Below are 16,182 nucleotides of genomic sequence, written 5' to 3'. Positions count from 1 at the left end.
AATCATGAGTGCTAATAAAAACCTTTGCGATCCCCAACAATGCCATTAATGCCATTAGCTGTCTCTCTGATACTCTCCTACGCTTTGTTGCCAACAACAGGCTGTTCATTCATCCAGCTACTCATGCACTCATGCACAAACACACCCTTCTCTACTTAGCAAGGGTTAAGTGCACACCTACTGCGTACCTTGGTGGGCAAAGGCTTGGAACGAGATAGAATTAGACACAGTAACTTCCCCAGAAGACATGGCAGTAACAGGCAAAGAGCATTTAGAAGAGGAAGTGGATGGATAGGAGTACGACTCCATCCTTCGGTGTCAGTTCAAATCCCAGCTCAACAGTGTTTATTCCTTTCCCCCTTGCTTGAGATGGGTCCAAGGCTGTCCTGGAAAAAAAAAACCACTGTGTAGCCCAATTGGCCTCAAATCCGCAATCTTCTTGCTCAACCTCCCTAGTGCTGGGATTAGAGGTGTGCGCCATCATGCTCACCTTTGGCCCTGTTTCATCTCTGAGTACTGAGCCTCCAATTGCTATCCCTACATCTCCATGAGATGAAGATAGTCACTGTAATACCCCACAGGGTCCCGGGAACACTGAGTAGGACACGGCCTATTGAGCATCTGCCATAGCACATTGAACAGAATGCATAAACCAAAACGCAGGGGCAGTTAGGAGTCGGTGCCCTGATCTCAGCCTCCAGAGGTTGCCAGGCATATCCCAACCCCTGCCATCTTCCTCTGGTCTGAAAGGATAAAGAGGATCTTACGGTTCTAAAGACATACTAAGAGGAAAGCCCTGTCCCTCTGCATACCATTTCAGAGGACAGAGATTGTCTTGGCAAAGAGAGTGCACACGCCACTGTGCTGTGTGCATCTCTTGTCTTCCTCCACTTGATATACAACATGCTTTTTCCCAAATAGTTCCTCTATCACGGTCCCAGAAGGAGAGAGCGACAGTAGGTATATTCATCTTGGATCAGAATACTGTGGTCACAGGAAACGGGAGTGGGCTAATCTACTAAGGACATATGTGCGTCTACATTGCTAGAGGCTCGGTAGGGCTTCAGATGCTTGAATATGACAACATGCCTTTTTTTAATGGGAAGGCAGCCATCCATGAACATACACACATGAAAAAATGTGCATACGAACACATATGCAAACACACGATTGGAAATATTTGAAATGACACAGAGGAAATCGTCAGCAATATTGCCTCTAAAATCAGGGAGCTGGATGGTGCTGGATCGTGGTAGAAGTTTCAGATTCTATTAAAAACCCTTCTGAACTGTTGTTTTCACATGAGCATACATTATCTATCTATAACCACACTGACATCTCTAAGGCTACATTAAACAAAACACAATCTGCCTTCAAGACTCTGCTGGGGCTTCTTCCAGACTGTGGGGGTGGGCATGAGAAGGGGAGGGGAGAGACACAGGGGTGGGGTCTGGGGACGGGAAGAGCAACAAAGAACTTACTGGTATTGTGGTCTATGAAGTAATCGCCAACCTGTGGGTCATATGCTTCTTCCCATCCTAGCGGCAACTCATTGCTAATGCAGTCAGCAAAGGTAAGTGGCTTGGTGTACCTGGCAAGGAAGACAAGAAACACATTCTGTCAGCCTACGGTCTCCAACACTCCTGCAATGTGCCGTTTCTTCTGGACTCTCTGCTTCTCCTGACTGTTCAACAGGTCCAGACATTTTACACTATAGCATTACACCTGCTGGGCCCCGAGCCCCTGGGAAGGTGAAGGCATCCTGCAGTAGCATCCATGTAAGGCTACCCCAGGAGGGAGGCAGAGAACGTATTTTGGTCCTAACACTTCGCGCCTAGCTTGTTACTGACTTCAGAAAGTCATCTCTCTGTCTGGGCCTTGCGTTTTTGCATCTTCAACTGATAGTTGCCACAACAGCTCTAAGGCCAAGCCTTGGCTTCATGACTTGGATTCCAGCCCCCTCTGGCTTTTCCACCTGCGGTTGGCTGGCCCACCCCACTCTGGTCTTTGTCCTGGCTCTGTCTTGTATTTGTCATGCCCATTTGCCCTTCGAAAAGCTGGCCTCCCACAGGCTCTAGAGGAACAGACGCCCCAGCCCCAGGAGTCTGGCCAGTGAGCCATATTTATTTGCTGATTGAGTTGGTTCCCAAACGCCTGCATCCACTGCTGGCTCTTCCCAGCCGGTCCGGGCCAAACTGATTATTTGGCAATAATAACCCCCTAGGGCCCCATCTCGCAGGGTGTGAACTGGCGGTAATCACCGAGTCTTAGTGGCTAAATCAGACAGATAAACAAATCATGCAACTGAAGTAGCAAAGGCTTGTCAAGGCTGGAAAACTGCACATGCACCATTTGTCCAGGGTTTCATCCAGAGAAGAGGAAGCCAGGAAACTGACACGTGGGACCAGTGGTTCCCCACGACAGTCACTTCCAAGTAGTCCCATTGCAGCCTTTGTCTAGGATAACCACACGCTATCATGCCCATGTGGAGGTCAGAGGACAACTTTGGGTTGTCGGTTCTAGTCTAAGACAGGGTCTTTCTTGTTTTCTGCTACCGTGTGATCCTCCTGTCTCTGCCTCCCAGTTTGCAGTAGGGGATTGCAGATTTGTGCCACTCCTGGACTCCAGAGAAAGAACTCAGGCCATTGGTGTACAGCTTAGCACTTTTATCCATGGAGTCATCTTTTTGACCCTCAGACACTCATTCTAATATTCCTTTATTGGGGAATATTATTTTAAGGTGTGTAACTTTTCTTTGTGTTGCATTTTTTGTTTAACTCTGGGAAGCTGTGATTCTTCACCTGTCTAAAACACGTGATGGTCCTAATAAAGAGCTGAATGGCCAATAGCGAGGCAGGAGCAAGCAATAGGCAGGGCAGGCAGACGAGAGTCCAAATAGAAGGAGAAACGAGGGGAAAAGGAGCAACGAGACAACAAGGGGAGGAGGACGTCCCAGGCCAGCCACCCAGCCAACCACAGATTAAGAAGATGGCAGCCAACCTGGCAAGAAACAAGCAAAAGCTAAGGCCAGGCACTCATAACTAAGAATAAGCCTCCGTGTGCGATCTATCTGGGAGCCGGGTGGCAGGCCCCCAAAGAGTAAAAAAGCCAAAAGAGTAAAGATAAGAAACAAACAACACCATTCCTTTGTTCTGTCTTTTTTCCTCATTCTAGTTCTGGAGGTCCAGGAGACTCTGCTTCACACCCTTTCAACAGACTGGCAGACTGGGCACAGTGGAACAGGAAGAGTGACGACTATCTCTTCCTTAACCTGATGATTGCTCACTTCTCGAACCCTGGATGAAGGACTGCGTCAGAGGCTCCGCCCCTGGCCAAGTGCTATGGGAATCGATGGAGCCCTTAGGAGCTGAGACTTAGTGAGAGGTCATTCGTCACTAGACGTGTGCCCCCGGAAGGGAGAGGGTGGGACCCCAGCCTTTTCTCCCCATCTCTTGCTTTCTGGTAACGAAGTGAGCAGTTTTGCTCTGTCTCATGCTCCTGTCAAGATCCATCGCTCAAGGCAAGAAAGTCACAGCTATAGATGGTAGTCCCTAAAATGGTGATCTATAACGAACCCTTTCTCTTTGTAAGCTCATCACTGCAGGCCTTTGACGGAGCGATGAAAAGCTGACTAACAGCCCAGTTTAAACCAGACTTAAAACGATATGGGGACAAAAAGACAATGAGACATTGGAAAAGCTCCTGGCTGTCAGCACAGTGATGTGCTCCCCTGCCGGCTTCCTACTCAAGGCTTCAGAGGCCATGAACTGTATCTACATTGGCTTTGGTTAATAATTCACTGCTGCGTTGTGGGAGACTGTGGTTCCATGAGACTGGGGCCAGGGGTATGTGTTTATATGCAACAAACTAAGAACTAGCAAATAAGGATCCAGTAAGCATTGTTCTTTAGTTGAGTGAGCTGGACAAGAACCTCAGAATTTTTCATCTGTAAATGATTACAAGTAGAGTCTAATATCTCTTTGAGACGTTGGGTAGATTAAACATGATCATGTTTGGAACTAAGGCTGCGGGGGAGGGGCAGCACAGCAGTTAAAGCATTTGCAAGATGATCAGAGTTTAGCTAACCAGAACCCACAAAATGCAAGTTGAGTGTGGCAGCCTACTAATAATTTCAGCTTTGGAAGGCGGAGGCAGGGGATTCCTGGAGCTAGACAGCTAGGGAGACCATCCATACTGGCCAGTTTTGGATTTGATTGACAGTCTCTCTCAAAGAGAGACTTCTGAGTGACCGAGGACAAGTCCTGCTATCAATCAACCTTTGACGGGTGTACACATGTGTTCCTATACACATGTGAACACACAGAAGGGGACAGGGTTTAAAAGGTTATACTAGTCTCTTCTTCATTTGTTCGTTTGTGTGTTTTGACACAGGGTTCACTCTGTAACCCTGGCTGGCCTCAAACTCTTGGTATTTCTGCCCCCAGCTAGGATTATAGGCTTAAAACAGTACACCTGGTTAAAAGGCTATAATAATCTCAAGAGAGCTGGAAAGGAAGAGGAAGAGAGAATGGGGAAAGGAAGTGGGGTAGTTTGAATGTAATTGGTCCTCATAATCTCAGGGATTGGCACTATTAGGAGGTATGGCTTTGTTGGAGTGGGTGTGGCCTTGTTGAAGGAAATGAATCCCTGTGGGGGTGGGCTTTGAGGTTTCCTATGCTCAGGGTATCAGTGTATCAGTCAACTTCCTGTTCCTTGCAAGCCAAAATGCAGCCAACACCATGTCTGCCTGCATACCGCCATGCTCTCTGCCACGACGATAATGGACTGAACCTCTGAAACTGTAAGCAAGCCACCTCAATTAAATGTTTTCCTTTGTAAGAGTTGCTGTGGTCATAGTGTCTTGTCACAGCAATAAAAAACCCTAATTAAATCAGGAAGGAAAAGAAGAGGAGAGAAGAGGAGAGGAGAGGAGAGGAGAGGAGAGGAGAGGAGAGGAGAGGAGAGGAGAGGAGAGGAGAGGAGAGGAGAAACTGAAAGATATGAGTTAAAATATCTTGAGGTTAGAGATTTAACTTGGTAGGTAGAGGACTTGCGTAGTAGGTGTAAAGCCCTAAGTCAGACCCCTAGCACCACATAAAACTGAGTCTGGGTATACACATCTGTAATTCCAGAAGTGAAGGCAGGAAGAGCTAAAGTTCAAGGCCAACCTTGGCTATTCTGCAAGTTGGAAGCTAGCCTAGGCTACATGAGACTGGAGTTATAAAAAAAAAAAAAAACTAGTCAGGTGTGGTAGCACACGCCTTTAATGCCAGCACTCAGGAGACAGAGGCAGAGCTCTGTAGGTTTGAGGCCAACCTGGTAACCTGGTCTACATCATAAGTTCCAGGCCAGCCATGGCTACAAAGTAGTAACCTAACTTAAAACAAAATAAAACATATAAAAACTAGGTATATGAACTTTAATATAGTGTCAGTTTTCTTTGCCTTTCATTTTAAACTGAGCTTGCTGTAACAGTTCTATAGTAAGCAAAATTAAATATTGAACAATGATCCTATCTGGGCCTGCGACGTGTGCTATGAAAATCATGTTCCCTCTCTGGGTAGTAGGTGTTCTTGTTCGATTTTACAAATGAAAGCATATTCTTAACAATGCACAGTTAATACACCAGAGGCTCAGGCCCCGGAGGCTCCTAGGGCTAGATCCCAGAGACGAAGCTCTGGCAATGAAAATTAACAAGACCCAGCGGGTCTCAGAACAATCTGGAGCTGAGCGAGGAGTACGGGAGAGGAGACTGGGTGCGAAGGTGCAGCGCAGACAAGAGGCACTGGGGTTTTTACGGGATGACTGTTTCTGGTCCTTGGGGTCTTGGTACCAAGCTGCTCAGTAACCCTCAAAAATCCACGGCTCCTACACACAAGGATGGTTAAACGTTTCCAAGCCACCAGCACAAATTCAGGCTCTCAAGGTACCGGGAATGGGAATGTGGATAGGAGAACAGGACTCAAACTTCATGAAGTTTCCAGAAACTCGTGAACTCCACATACTACTCCAGCCTTTGAGGTTTCCAGAAACTCGTGAACTCCACAACTACTCCAGCCTTGCAGGAAGAAGGTGAAGCTCTCTGGTCATTGGCTGTAGCATCAATGATGTGATGGACAAGAGAGAAAAGATGCTGATTCCTATGGGCAGTGACTGCAGACATTTTACCCACCAGGAAGGAATGCACAGCAAGAGGGCTCATCTGAAAGAGCTGCCAGAAGAGGAAAGAAAGGCTTTGGGGCTTTGTATTTGGGTTCCCCCTGGATGCAGCCATAGGGGAGCAGCCAGCTGATGCTCAGTGCGCTTCTATGGGAAGCAGGGAAGTTGCTATGGGGAAGCACTATATGACTTACAGAAATCTGGACAGAAAGTTCTCTTTGGCACAAATGCCAAGCGGGAGATGAATTATTCAGTGTGCAGAGAGGTGTCATTCAGAGAATCAGTATGAAGAGAAGTGTTTTAGCCTTGCAGACACACACACACACACACACACACACACACACACACACACACACACACACAGTGAGAGGCAGAGCTGTCTGTGGACCCTGTTTATCCCCCAGGAGCTGTGGTGCTCCCTGGCCTTCCATGTCAACCTTGGGAAGGGGTGCCTGCTTTCAGATGAGGCCAGGATCTGGAACTCCCAGCCACAACCCCTCCAGCCTTTGTGTCTCGGGCTGCCTGAAACCCCCAGTCACACAGTCAGATGACCCAGCTGCTGGAGGAGCACTCGGAGGGAAGCAGGGCGAGGTGCCAGGCAAGAGCCAGTTCTGCCCCCTTTTAATTACAAATCGCTGAATGAGCGCAGACATTCCTGAATGTTTCACAACTGGCCTTCCTGGAAAAGCAACCCGGATGTGTTGCCGTGGAGACAGGTAAGGTTCTGCCAGGTGCACACTACAAGGGGGGCATGGGCACACCTGTCAAGAAACATGGCAAGCAGCTGGAGAGCACCAACAGGTCCCTCACTTTCCCCACACAGCAAGCTGTAGCTTTCCTAGAGGATAAGGTCGGGGGGGGGGGTGGCCAAAGCTACACTGGGTATTCTGTATCTTTTCTAGGGAGGCAGGAAGCAGGGGGAGCGGGCAACCTTTTGCCAAGTGTAACACTGGGTTGTGATTCTCTGGGGACGAAATTCAGAATGGGTAAGTCATCTTCCATGCTCCCTGTGATGCCTGAGCAAGGCCCATGACCATCCAGGAGAACACCGCCCTCTCCACCCTGGCTCTCTCCTTCCAAGGGCTAGCAGGAGGGGTCACAGTCTAGAGCCCCTATCCCTGCCCCAAGCCAAGAACAATCTATCCTCAGCAGTAGCTCTTTCCTCTCCACCCCAGCACGATGGCCAGGCTGGTTTTTCCTGCCCCGGGCCATTTCACATACATAGTTTTCATTTCGTAGTTTAGCTGGCTAGGCTCCCAAAAACACTCTCCCCTCTAGCCAGCTTCTCAGCAAGCTCTGCCCTCAACTTTGAAAGTCTTCCTCCTCCCTTCCCTTAATTTGGTTCAGTGCTGACACCTTTACTGATTCCTCTAAGAAACACGGGGATGACAAAAATAGCCATTTCACAAAACTCGCTAAGAAAGCTAAGTGTGGCTGTTGGGAGGACACTGTCCTTCTAGAGTATGATAGAAGACACTCCAATCGTAAGCCAAGTTTCAGGGATGAACAGCATTCAGAAAAAAAAAAATCAAGGTGCTGGTTTGGAGAATAAAGAGCAGCTGGTGGTCACAAGAAGCCTCTGAGAAGGTGACTTTCTCAGGAGCTCAGGGGGTAGGAAGCAGCAGAGGTAGCCAGAATCTGAGGGAAAGGCATAGGAATAGCAAACTCCGAGGCTGTGGGTCAAGATGGTGCTGGTGCACTGATGAGCACTAGAGCCCACTGGGGGGGCTCTGGGCTGCTGGTGGGGACATCGGCTCACACCCCTCTGCTCTCTGCCCATGCGCTAAGCTCCCCCTCTCATTTCAGCAACCCCCCAAGCAAGAGGAGGCCCCAACAGTCCAGTACCAGCTTGGCAGAATGAAGAAGGCTTGTTTCTGTTCTCCAGAGTGTCGTATGGCTATGGAGACAGACAAGGTTTACACTTCAAACGAGGAATGATCCCCTGTGACATTCCACAACAGGCAATGTGGCTGCAATGCTCTCTAAGACCGTGAACCACAGGTAATTAAAGGATGTGGGGGATACAGAGCAAGGTAAAGCCAGAAAGATATGAGAAGCCTAACAGTTGGGGGACAGACAGTAATAGGGTGTGAACGGGAGTGGGGGTAGGGGACAGAGGACCAAGTAGAGAAAGGGAAAGGACAAAGATGGGCAGCTTCATGGTCTAGGAGGATTCAAGGTAGGTGTCACCCACAGAGGGTCAAGAATTAAACCGCTGGCCCGAACCCAGGTTCCACCTCGCTAAAGCAGCAGCCGTGTTAGGCAACCTTGCGAAAAGGTATTTCCTTTTATGCAACACATGACAAGCCCTTGGAAACGTGGTGTGGCCGTACATTAAGACAACCCGTAGAAAGTGCTGAGTACAGGCTTTGCAGGTAACAGGCCCTAGATCATGTGCATTGCTAATGCGCTCCCTGGAGACCTGTGCACGGTGGGAATTATGTCACCCTGCAGCTTGCATCCTTAACTCACGAGCCTCCATCATCACCGCCCTATCGACATTCTTCGTTCCTTCCCTGGGTGATCTGCGGCAACACAACCTCGACAACAGCCGCCCGGGTTCTACACCTGTCTGCACAGGCGTCGACTCTCACCTCCTGACTCTGCTTCCTTCTGTACTCGAGGAGGCTGCTCAGAGCAGTGATCTCTTTAGAGAAGGCTGTGTCTCGCACACGCACACTATCAGCTGCTGTGCGTTGGCTTATATACCCTGATTCCCACTATGGCAAAATAACTGCTCAGGCTTAAACGGCTATAAGAAGCCTCGTAGCGCACCCCAGGGCCTTCCTTCCTGGGGACTGAGGACTGAAAAGTCTCCTCGATCCCCTTATTTAAAAGGGCTGGTGAAACCGTACACTGGGCACAAGCACTTGCACACAGTTCTGATATCCCGAGATTGATTCCTGGATCCCACAAGGTGGCAGGAGAGAACCGACTCCTGGGAATTACACTCTGACCTCCACACACTGCGGGATCCACACGTGCTGTCTCCCCCCACCTCACCTCCCCAATAGAAATTAAAGCAGACAACCTGGGAGTTGGCAGGTGTTCTGACTCGGCGCTCCGTATTTGCTCTCTGAAGGTGATGACATTTGCTCTGGGAAGGCTGGGGTCCCTGCTTCTCTGAAACACCCCTCTCCCTTTCTCCTGCTCTCTACTCTCCAAACACCTGTGTCCATATTTGTCTTCCCGCACCCCAGAGTCTCCCAGGGGTCCTGCTTTGGTTTGGCTGGTTTATCCAGGCGCCTCTTGGTTCCGTCACTCCCACACCTGACGTTCTTTGCGAGGACAGCAAGAGGAAAAAGAGCTCCGGATTCCAGGCTGTCCCTTCCACCAGTTCTCCCTCTGACTTCAGACTGGACACCACAAGCCAGTGGCTCACCTCCTGCCAAATCAACCCCGCTCTGCCCAGCCCAGTTCCCTGAATCCCATGGCTATTCCCTTTCTTCTCCGCCATGTCCACGTTAATACGGCTGCGTTCCTTCCTGGGTGCCCTATAAAGCGACAGGTGAATCTGGGCATGGGTCCTTTCTGTGTAGCCCCTGCTGGAACTTCGGACTACAGTTGTGGCAATCAGGAGTGACAATAGGCACGGACCACCTGGCAGCCCAATTCCACCTGCAGGTATGACTTCACTATGGTACTGTGTCTTAAATATGGGAGCAGCAAGCTGTGGGGAGCAGGTACTTCTGCGGTCCTCGGTCCCCCCCCCCGCTATTCTTTAACGCATTGCTCAAGCATCTTAACATATCAAGAAACACGGTAAAAAAGTCAGCTTAGCACACAGGACTCTGAACACGCACTCCCTGGGTTTGAATGCCCAGGCTCTCATTTTCTAGCTCTCTGACTGTGGGCAAAACACGTAAAAGCATATCAGCAGTATAAGAGAGAAAAATGCATTTACCGAGCCCTTGCTGTGCACCAGCAGCTGCTAAGCACTTCATAGGCACTTCCTCATTTCCATAACGACCCTTGTAGGTAAGTGCCATTCAGAACTACACAGGGGGTCTTCATGTGCCAAACAGACAGCGAATCCAACAGCATTTGAGTGCGCAGTGAGTGGTCAATAAATGTGAGTTATTTGCTCTTTATTTATCCCACTGATGTCTAAGTTAGGTCACCGAAGTAGCCTTATTAGAAAAAGTTAGAACTGAAATGGATTTGACAGATGAATGGCCCAGCTTTTACTAAAAACCAGGGCGAGAGAGAGAGAGAGAGAGAGAGAGAGAGAGAGAGAGAGAGAGAGAGAGAGAGAGAGAGAGAGAGATTTCCCCAGAACCACCCAAAGGTCCAGAGGCAGAGCTGAGATTAACACCGAAGAACCAGGGCCATACCACACTCATCACACCCATGACACGAAGAGACCAAGCTTGGTGCTGTGTTCGGCTTCAGCACAGTTTCCAGGAAATGGTGCTAGCAGGATTTTCCTAGTCACTCTGACACGTACACAGAGGGAAGACCTGTGGCTGGCTGGGAACCAAAAGGAAATTTTAGCCGAATCTCTTTGGGGAATCGCCTCCTGAAGGCCCCACCGACGCCAAAGCAGACTGTGATCCTGACACCCCTGCCCTGTTGGCCCTCACAGCTGGATCCTCATCTGCAGATGGGGAGTTAGGTTACAGAAGTTCTGTACAGAACCACCGAGGCTCATCCTCCCCTGCTGTGTAATCTCAGCCCATTTTGTCCCCATCTTGGCGCCTCAATATCCCCCAAAGCTACACAGATCAATCTAGAAAACTTGCTTCTCATAATAATTTCGCTCCCGGATATGACTCACCAGAGCACCTGATGTTACAGCCCCTGGCACGACCTGCCATCACCTTCTTTTCTGAACAAAAAAATTCAAGGACACCCGGCTCCCAGTTTTGATGATTTGGGTGCCACCCACTCAGTTTCTAAGGTTCCAGCTATCCAGATGCTGCCCCACCCCCAGCGGTAAGAGCAGAGCCCCTAGCCCTCCATTAGTCCCTGAAATAGAGCCACTCAGAATCTTATCAGATTGCTAGCTCACTCTGCCATCACCACCTGGGAAACAGATCCTCTAAGAAGAAAACTGGTCCCTGCTTCCCTCCCTGGGACCCATCTGCCCAGGGCCTCTCTCATGCTGGTATGATTCAGATGGAGCCCTGGGAGAGGAGTGACATCTGAGTCTGGATCCTCTGTCTTTGGTCAAACACCCTCTTTTTCCGGGCAATGAGGAAGCTGGAATGTGACATCTCTACGGCCCTCTTTGTGGGCATCGGCTCTAACGCTAGTAACGGCCTCTCCCAAAGGTCGAGGGCATTGTGAGACCGAAGTGGAGTAAGCTATAATTAAAACATTTTAAAGCCTGGTGTGGTGGTGCATTCCTGTAGTTCCAGTATTTGGGAGGTTGAGGCAGGAGGATTGACATAAATTCTAGGCCAACATGTGCTGCACAGTTAAGACCCTACTTCCAAAATGAGAACAAGGGCTGGAGGGATGGTTGCATGGGTAAGAGCGCTTTCTGGGCGAGCACAAGAACCTGCGTGTGTGTCCCCATGGCTCATGTGGCTGCACAGGCCTGCAACTCAGTGTTGAGGGAGAGGGCAAACAGGAGCTATTGCCGGGGCTTGGGGCTGGGTGGCTGTCAGCCTAGCTGTGAAATGGTTAGCTCCAGGTGAGGCGAGAGATGCTAGCTAGCTCAAGAGAAAAAGACAGCGAGTAATAGAAGAGGGGATCTTTTATCCTTCTTCCATCAGGAGCTCATACCTGCACGTGCACATGTATCCCCACCACACACACACACACACACACACACACACACACACGACCACAAAGTATTCTCAAGGCCAATTAAGTCCAAACATTAGACTGTATACAGTGTACAGAAAGCAAATCATGTCCTTCATCTTCATAGTGATTTGATGAGCCAGACACCTGCCCCCTGCATATTAGCCAATGGGAAAGCAGTGAAAAGACGAGCTGAATTTCCTAAAGTTCATAAAGGACCAGGCCTTGCCCATGTTCTGTCCCACAGTCTTCCATGTCATTGACCCCGAGACGCCCATGTTAAAGCACGCTTAGCATCTCTGGAACTGCGTATGACTAACGCTGGCACCGCGCCATCACTGTCACCCAGGCTGCATCCTCAAAGAAACACCCGCCCGTGTGAGCGCAGGGACCATGACACCAGCCCAGCGTAGCCCCTGGTGGAATGGATGTCACAGGCTTGGGATAATATGCCACAGGTAAGAGTGGAGCTCTTTCAACTCCCAGGAGCCACATGCTGGGAGAGGGTGGAGGAGGCTAGTGAGCAGACCTGTCAAGCGACATTCCTAACGCTGGCCTGAAAGTAGGTTAACACTCCACAAGTGCCGAGCAGCCACTGGAACCCAGCAGCCGGGAGCTCAAGTTCCTGTAAGGGGCCAGATAACAAGGCCTTGCCGGTACCACAAAGGACAAGGTCAAAAGCACAGGTATCAGCAACTCAGTGAAAAGATCAGCGAAAGGAATCGGTTCTGAACATGTCTTAGGGCCACGGGAGCTTGATTTCACACATGTGTTCCTTTGTGTTCCTCTACATACTGGTGTGTTAATTAAAACAAACACTTCAGTTTAACTCCACACGGTGGCACATACCTGTAACCCCAGTACTTAGGAGGCTATCGTCAGCTACACTGTGAGGTCAAGGCTAGCCTGGAGGACATGAGACCCTACACCCCCCCCTTAAATAATAAATATCCAAGTTTGAAAGGTTTCGTTCTTCTCCTTCTTTTAACAAGTATGATACAAACAGGGTGATTAATCTAAAAACAGTGGTTCATAGCTTTATGGTTGCAATGTAGGTACTGTCTTATATACTCTATACTACAGTACTGTGTATTCTGTGTGTAAATACCGAGTTCCCAATAGGACTCATAAACATCTGTTCTTTGTCTTTTACTGCTGCTATGCTAAAATATCCCAAAGAAAGCAACTTAAAGGAGAAAGGGCGTATTTTAGATCACGACTCCAGGTTCCTGCGCATCATGGTAGCAAAATCTCAGCGGCAGAAGCTTGAGAGAGCTGATCATGTGACACCCTCAGAGCAGGTAGCTGTGAGTTAAAGCATGCTTGCTGGCTCTCCCTTTCACGCAGTCCGGCCACCAGCTCAGGCAATGGTGCTGCCCGTGTTCAGTGCGGGTCTTTTCACTTCATGAAGAGAATTGAGAAAGTGGCGGCTGGAGAACAGCTCAGAGCACACATATCGCTCTTCCAGAGGACCCAAGTTTTATTCCTGGCACCCATATTTGACAGCTCAAAACCACCTGTAACTCCAGCTCCATGGATATCCAATACCTCTGGCCTCTCAGGGTACCTGTTCTCGTGTGCACATACCCACCCCTTACCCCATAAACTTTCATAATTACAAAAAATAAATAAATATTTTAATAAAAGGAAATTCCTCATAAAGCACCCATACAGGACAACCTAATCTAAACAACTCCTCATTGAGAGGCTCTTCTCAAGAGTGTCAATACACAGTATCAAGTTGGCAATTAAAACTATTTAATTGGTGGTGGTGGTGACCTGTTGCCGCTCCCAATGTCACTAGGATGATTAAAGAGGTGTTGGAAAGAGGGATGAGAGAGGTAATTTTTTTTGTTTAGTTTTTAATTAACTTTGGGGGGGCATGCTGCTGGGATGAGAGGAAGATATAGAGGGGCTAGGAGGTGAGCAGAATTGGGGTGCAAGATATAAAATTCCCCAAAAATATCAATAAAGAATTATGTAAAAAAGAAAGAAAAACCAAAAACTAACAAAAACTAGCCACCACAACTCCATCTTTTGCCAACTTGACACTCAAACCCATCAATTTAAAGCCATAGCCTTCTGTTCATTGTCCCCAAAGTCTCAGGTTTATCTCATAACATAAACTACAATCCAACTTTAAAAGTTCCCAAATCCATTGACAGTTCTGACTTTAAAAGGGCAAAGTCTCTTAACTGTGAACTATAAAACCTATAAAATCAGAACCAAGTGACACACTTCTAACATACAATGGCACAGAGTAAGCATTCCTAATCCAAAAGGGAAGGATCAGGGTATACAATCACCACACTGTTCTGTTTGCTTCTTTGTTGCTATGATAAAACGCTGACCAAAAGCAACTTGAGGGATGGGTTTATTTGGCTTTACACTTCCAGGTTCAAGTCATCAACGACGAAAGTGAGAACATGAACTCAAGGTAGAAACCTAGCAGCAGGAGCCTTTGGAGGAATCCTGCTTACTGGCTTGCTCACTGCTGTATGTTCAACCTGCTTTTTTTATATATCCCAGACCCACCGGCCTAAGGATGGTGACACCAACAGTGGGCTGGGCAAACCCACATCAATCATCAGTCAAGCTAATCTTTCACAGACGTGGTCACTCACAGGCCAATCTGATCTGGACAATTCTTCAGTTGAGGTTCCCTCTTCTCGTGCGACTCTGACAATTAAACCTAGCCAGCACATACTAAAGCAAAACCAAAGTCCGTCAGGGAAACATCAAACCCTGCAGTACCATGTCTGGCATCTGGAGCTTGTAATGTAATCTACTGGGCTCCCATTAGATAGTCCCACTCTCTTAACTCTGCCACTTACAGCACACATGGCTCCTCTCATGGGCTTGAGCCAGCTCCAGTGGGGGGGGAAAAAAAACCAGTAGTCTGTAGATTCCCAAGTGTTTGCTGACCACACCACAGAGCATAGACTGATGGGGGCCAGGAAATCTATATGACCTACCCATCCAGTTCCTTCTTAATTAATTTTTAGGACCATAGAGGTCAATGGGAACTGGTTAAAGAGGAGATTAACAGAACAATTGAAAAGAAAATGGTTTTTCCTTCTAAAAAGTATGATTTTAATTCCCCCATCATTTCTTTCTAGAGAAGGAAATGAATAGGAGGTTACTTCCAAAGGGAAGTCAACACGAAACACCAAAGTGTTCTGAGTGGAAGGCAACTCCATTAAAGTCAGCAGCGCAACACATGAACAATTAAAATGGCTATTTTGGGAAGCCCTGGAAAGCGGTAGATACAGTATGAATTATTCATTCTCACTGCAAGGATGACTCTAGGGCATTGTCCTCTCTGTGGGTGCTTGCTCTTTCTTGTTCATTCAGCCGCTCAAGCACAGACAGGGAACACAATACCCTGGCCTGTGCACTCATGAGTGCACGTACACACACGCACATGCACACTACCACAAGGAAGGCAGGATGCCACTCCAGATGGTGAGCCCCACGGAAAAAAAGACCTGCACACGGTTGGCAGACTCGTACAGCTCCAGTGCCAGGAGAGAATGTCTGCATTTCCAATTGGCCTAGGAAGAGCAGGCGGAAGAAAGAGGGAGACTACACAATGGCTGTGGAGATCTCGAATACACAGGAGAGACCACATGGTAATTCTGATATTCCATGAGCTTCCAGCTGGGATTCATTTGGGTAGGACACAGACCAGCTGATCCCAGTGTCCCCTCTGAGATCTCCTGAGCATGGCAGAGGCACCATGGAGCCATTTGTGAGCCTACCTAGCGTCCGGGCATGATAGGGTATGTCTGGCAGCCTTGCTGCAGGCATGCCATCCCAAGTCTCAAACACTGCCCTTGACTAATGATGGCACTGTGACATGATTGCTTGTCTTCACCTAGGAGACCTTGGTCCAGTCCTTCCCCCAGGACAGGTATTCTCGATGTCCTTTTGTCATATGCAATCATGGAGAGTTGGCTTCCATGTTTCTTTCTCCGTGGGGGACACAGACACAGCACTAACAGTTGCTCAGGACTTTATATGTGCTGTGCTGTGAAGTTCTTGCGACAGTCTTGTCACACGGTTCCTTTTACAGTTGCCTGGTACAGATGGCGCCTTCCTGAAGCCGTGTTAGGCTGATTGAGGTCGCTTGGCTTTTTAGAGGCGATTGCAGATTTGAATTTGGGTCTTCGCGGCTGCTCGGAAAATGAACGGAAGAGCTGACTCGATAGAACGGGGTTACCAGAAAGAGGGGGGTTGTAAAACACCATGCAATTAGGAATAATTCCTAGA

General features: G+C 48.6%; 1 protein-coding gene across 1 annotated transcript in view; it reads right to left on the bottom strand.

Moving 5' to 3' along the window:
* Wwc1 (WW and C2 domain containing 1) overlaps positions 1-16,182 on the bottom strand; it is a 156,794-nt gene that overhangs the window by 79,815 nt on the left and 60,797 nt on the right. Inside the window, exon 2 of the mRNA XM_050138573.1 lies at positions 1,482-1,591. Coding sequence (XP_049994530.1) covers positions 1,482-1,591 — 110 coding nt within the window. The remainder of the gene's footprint in view (positions 1-1,481; positions 1,592-16,182) is intronic.

This window comes from Alexandromys fortis, unplaced genomic scaffold, assembly GCF_014885135.2.
Source record: "Alexandromys fortis isolate MF-2015 unplaced genomic scaffold, M_Fortis_MF-2015_v1.1 scaffold_11, whole genome shotgun sequence".
In the NCBI taxonomy this organism is placed as follows: Eukaryota; Metazoa; Chordata; class Mammalia; order Rodentia; family Cricetidae; genus Alexandromys; species Alexandromys fortis.
This window is presented reverse-complemented; position numbering and strand designations above follow the sequence as displayed.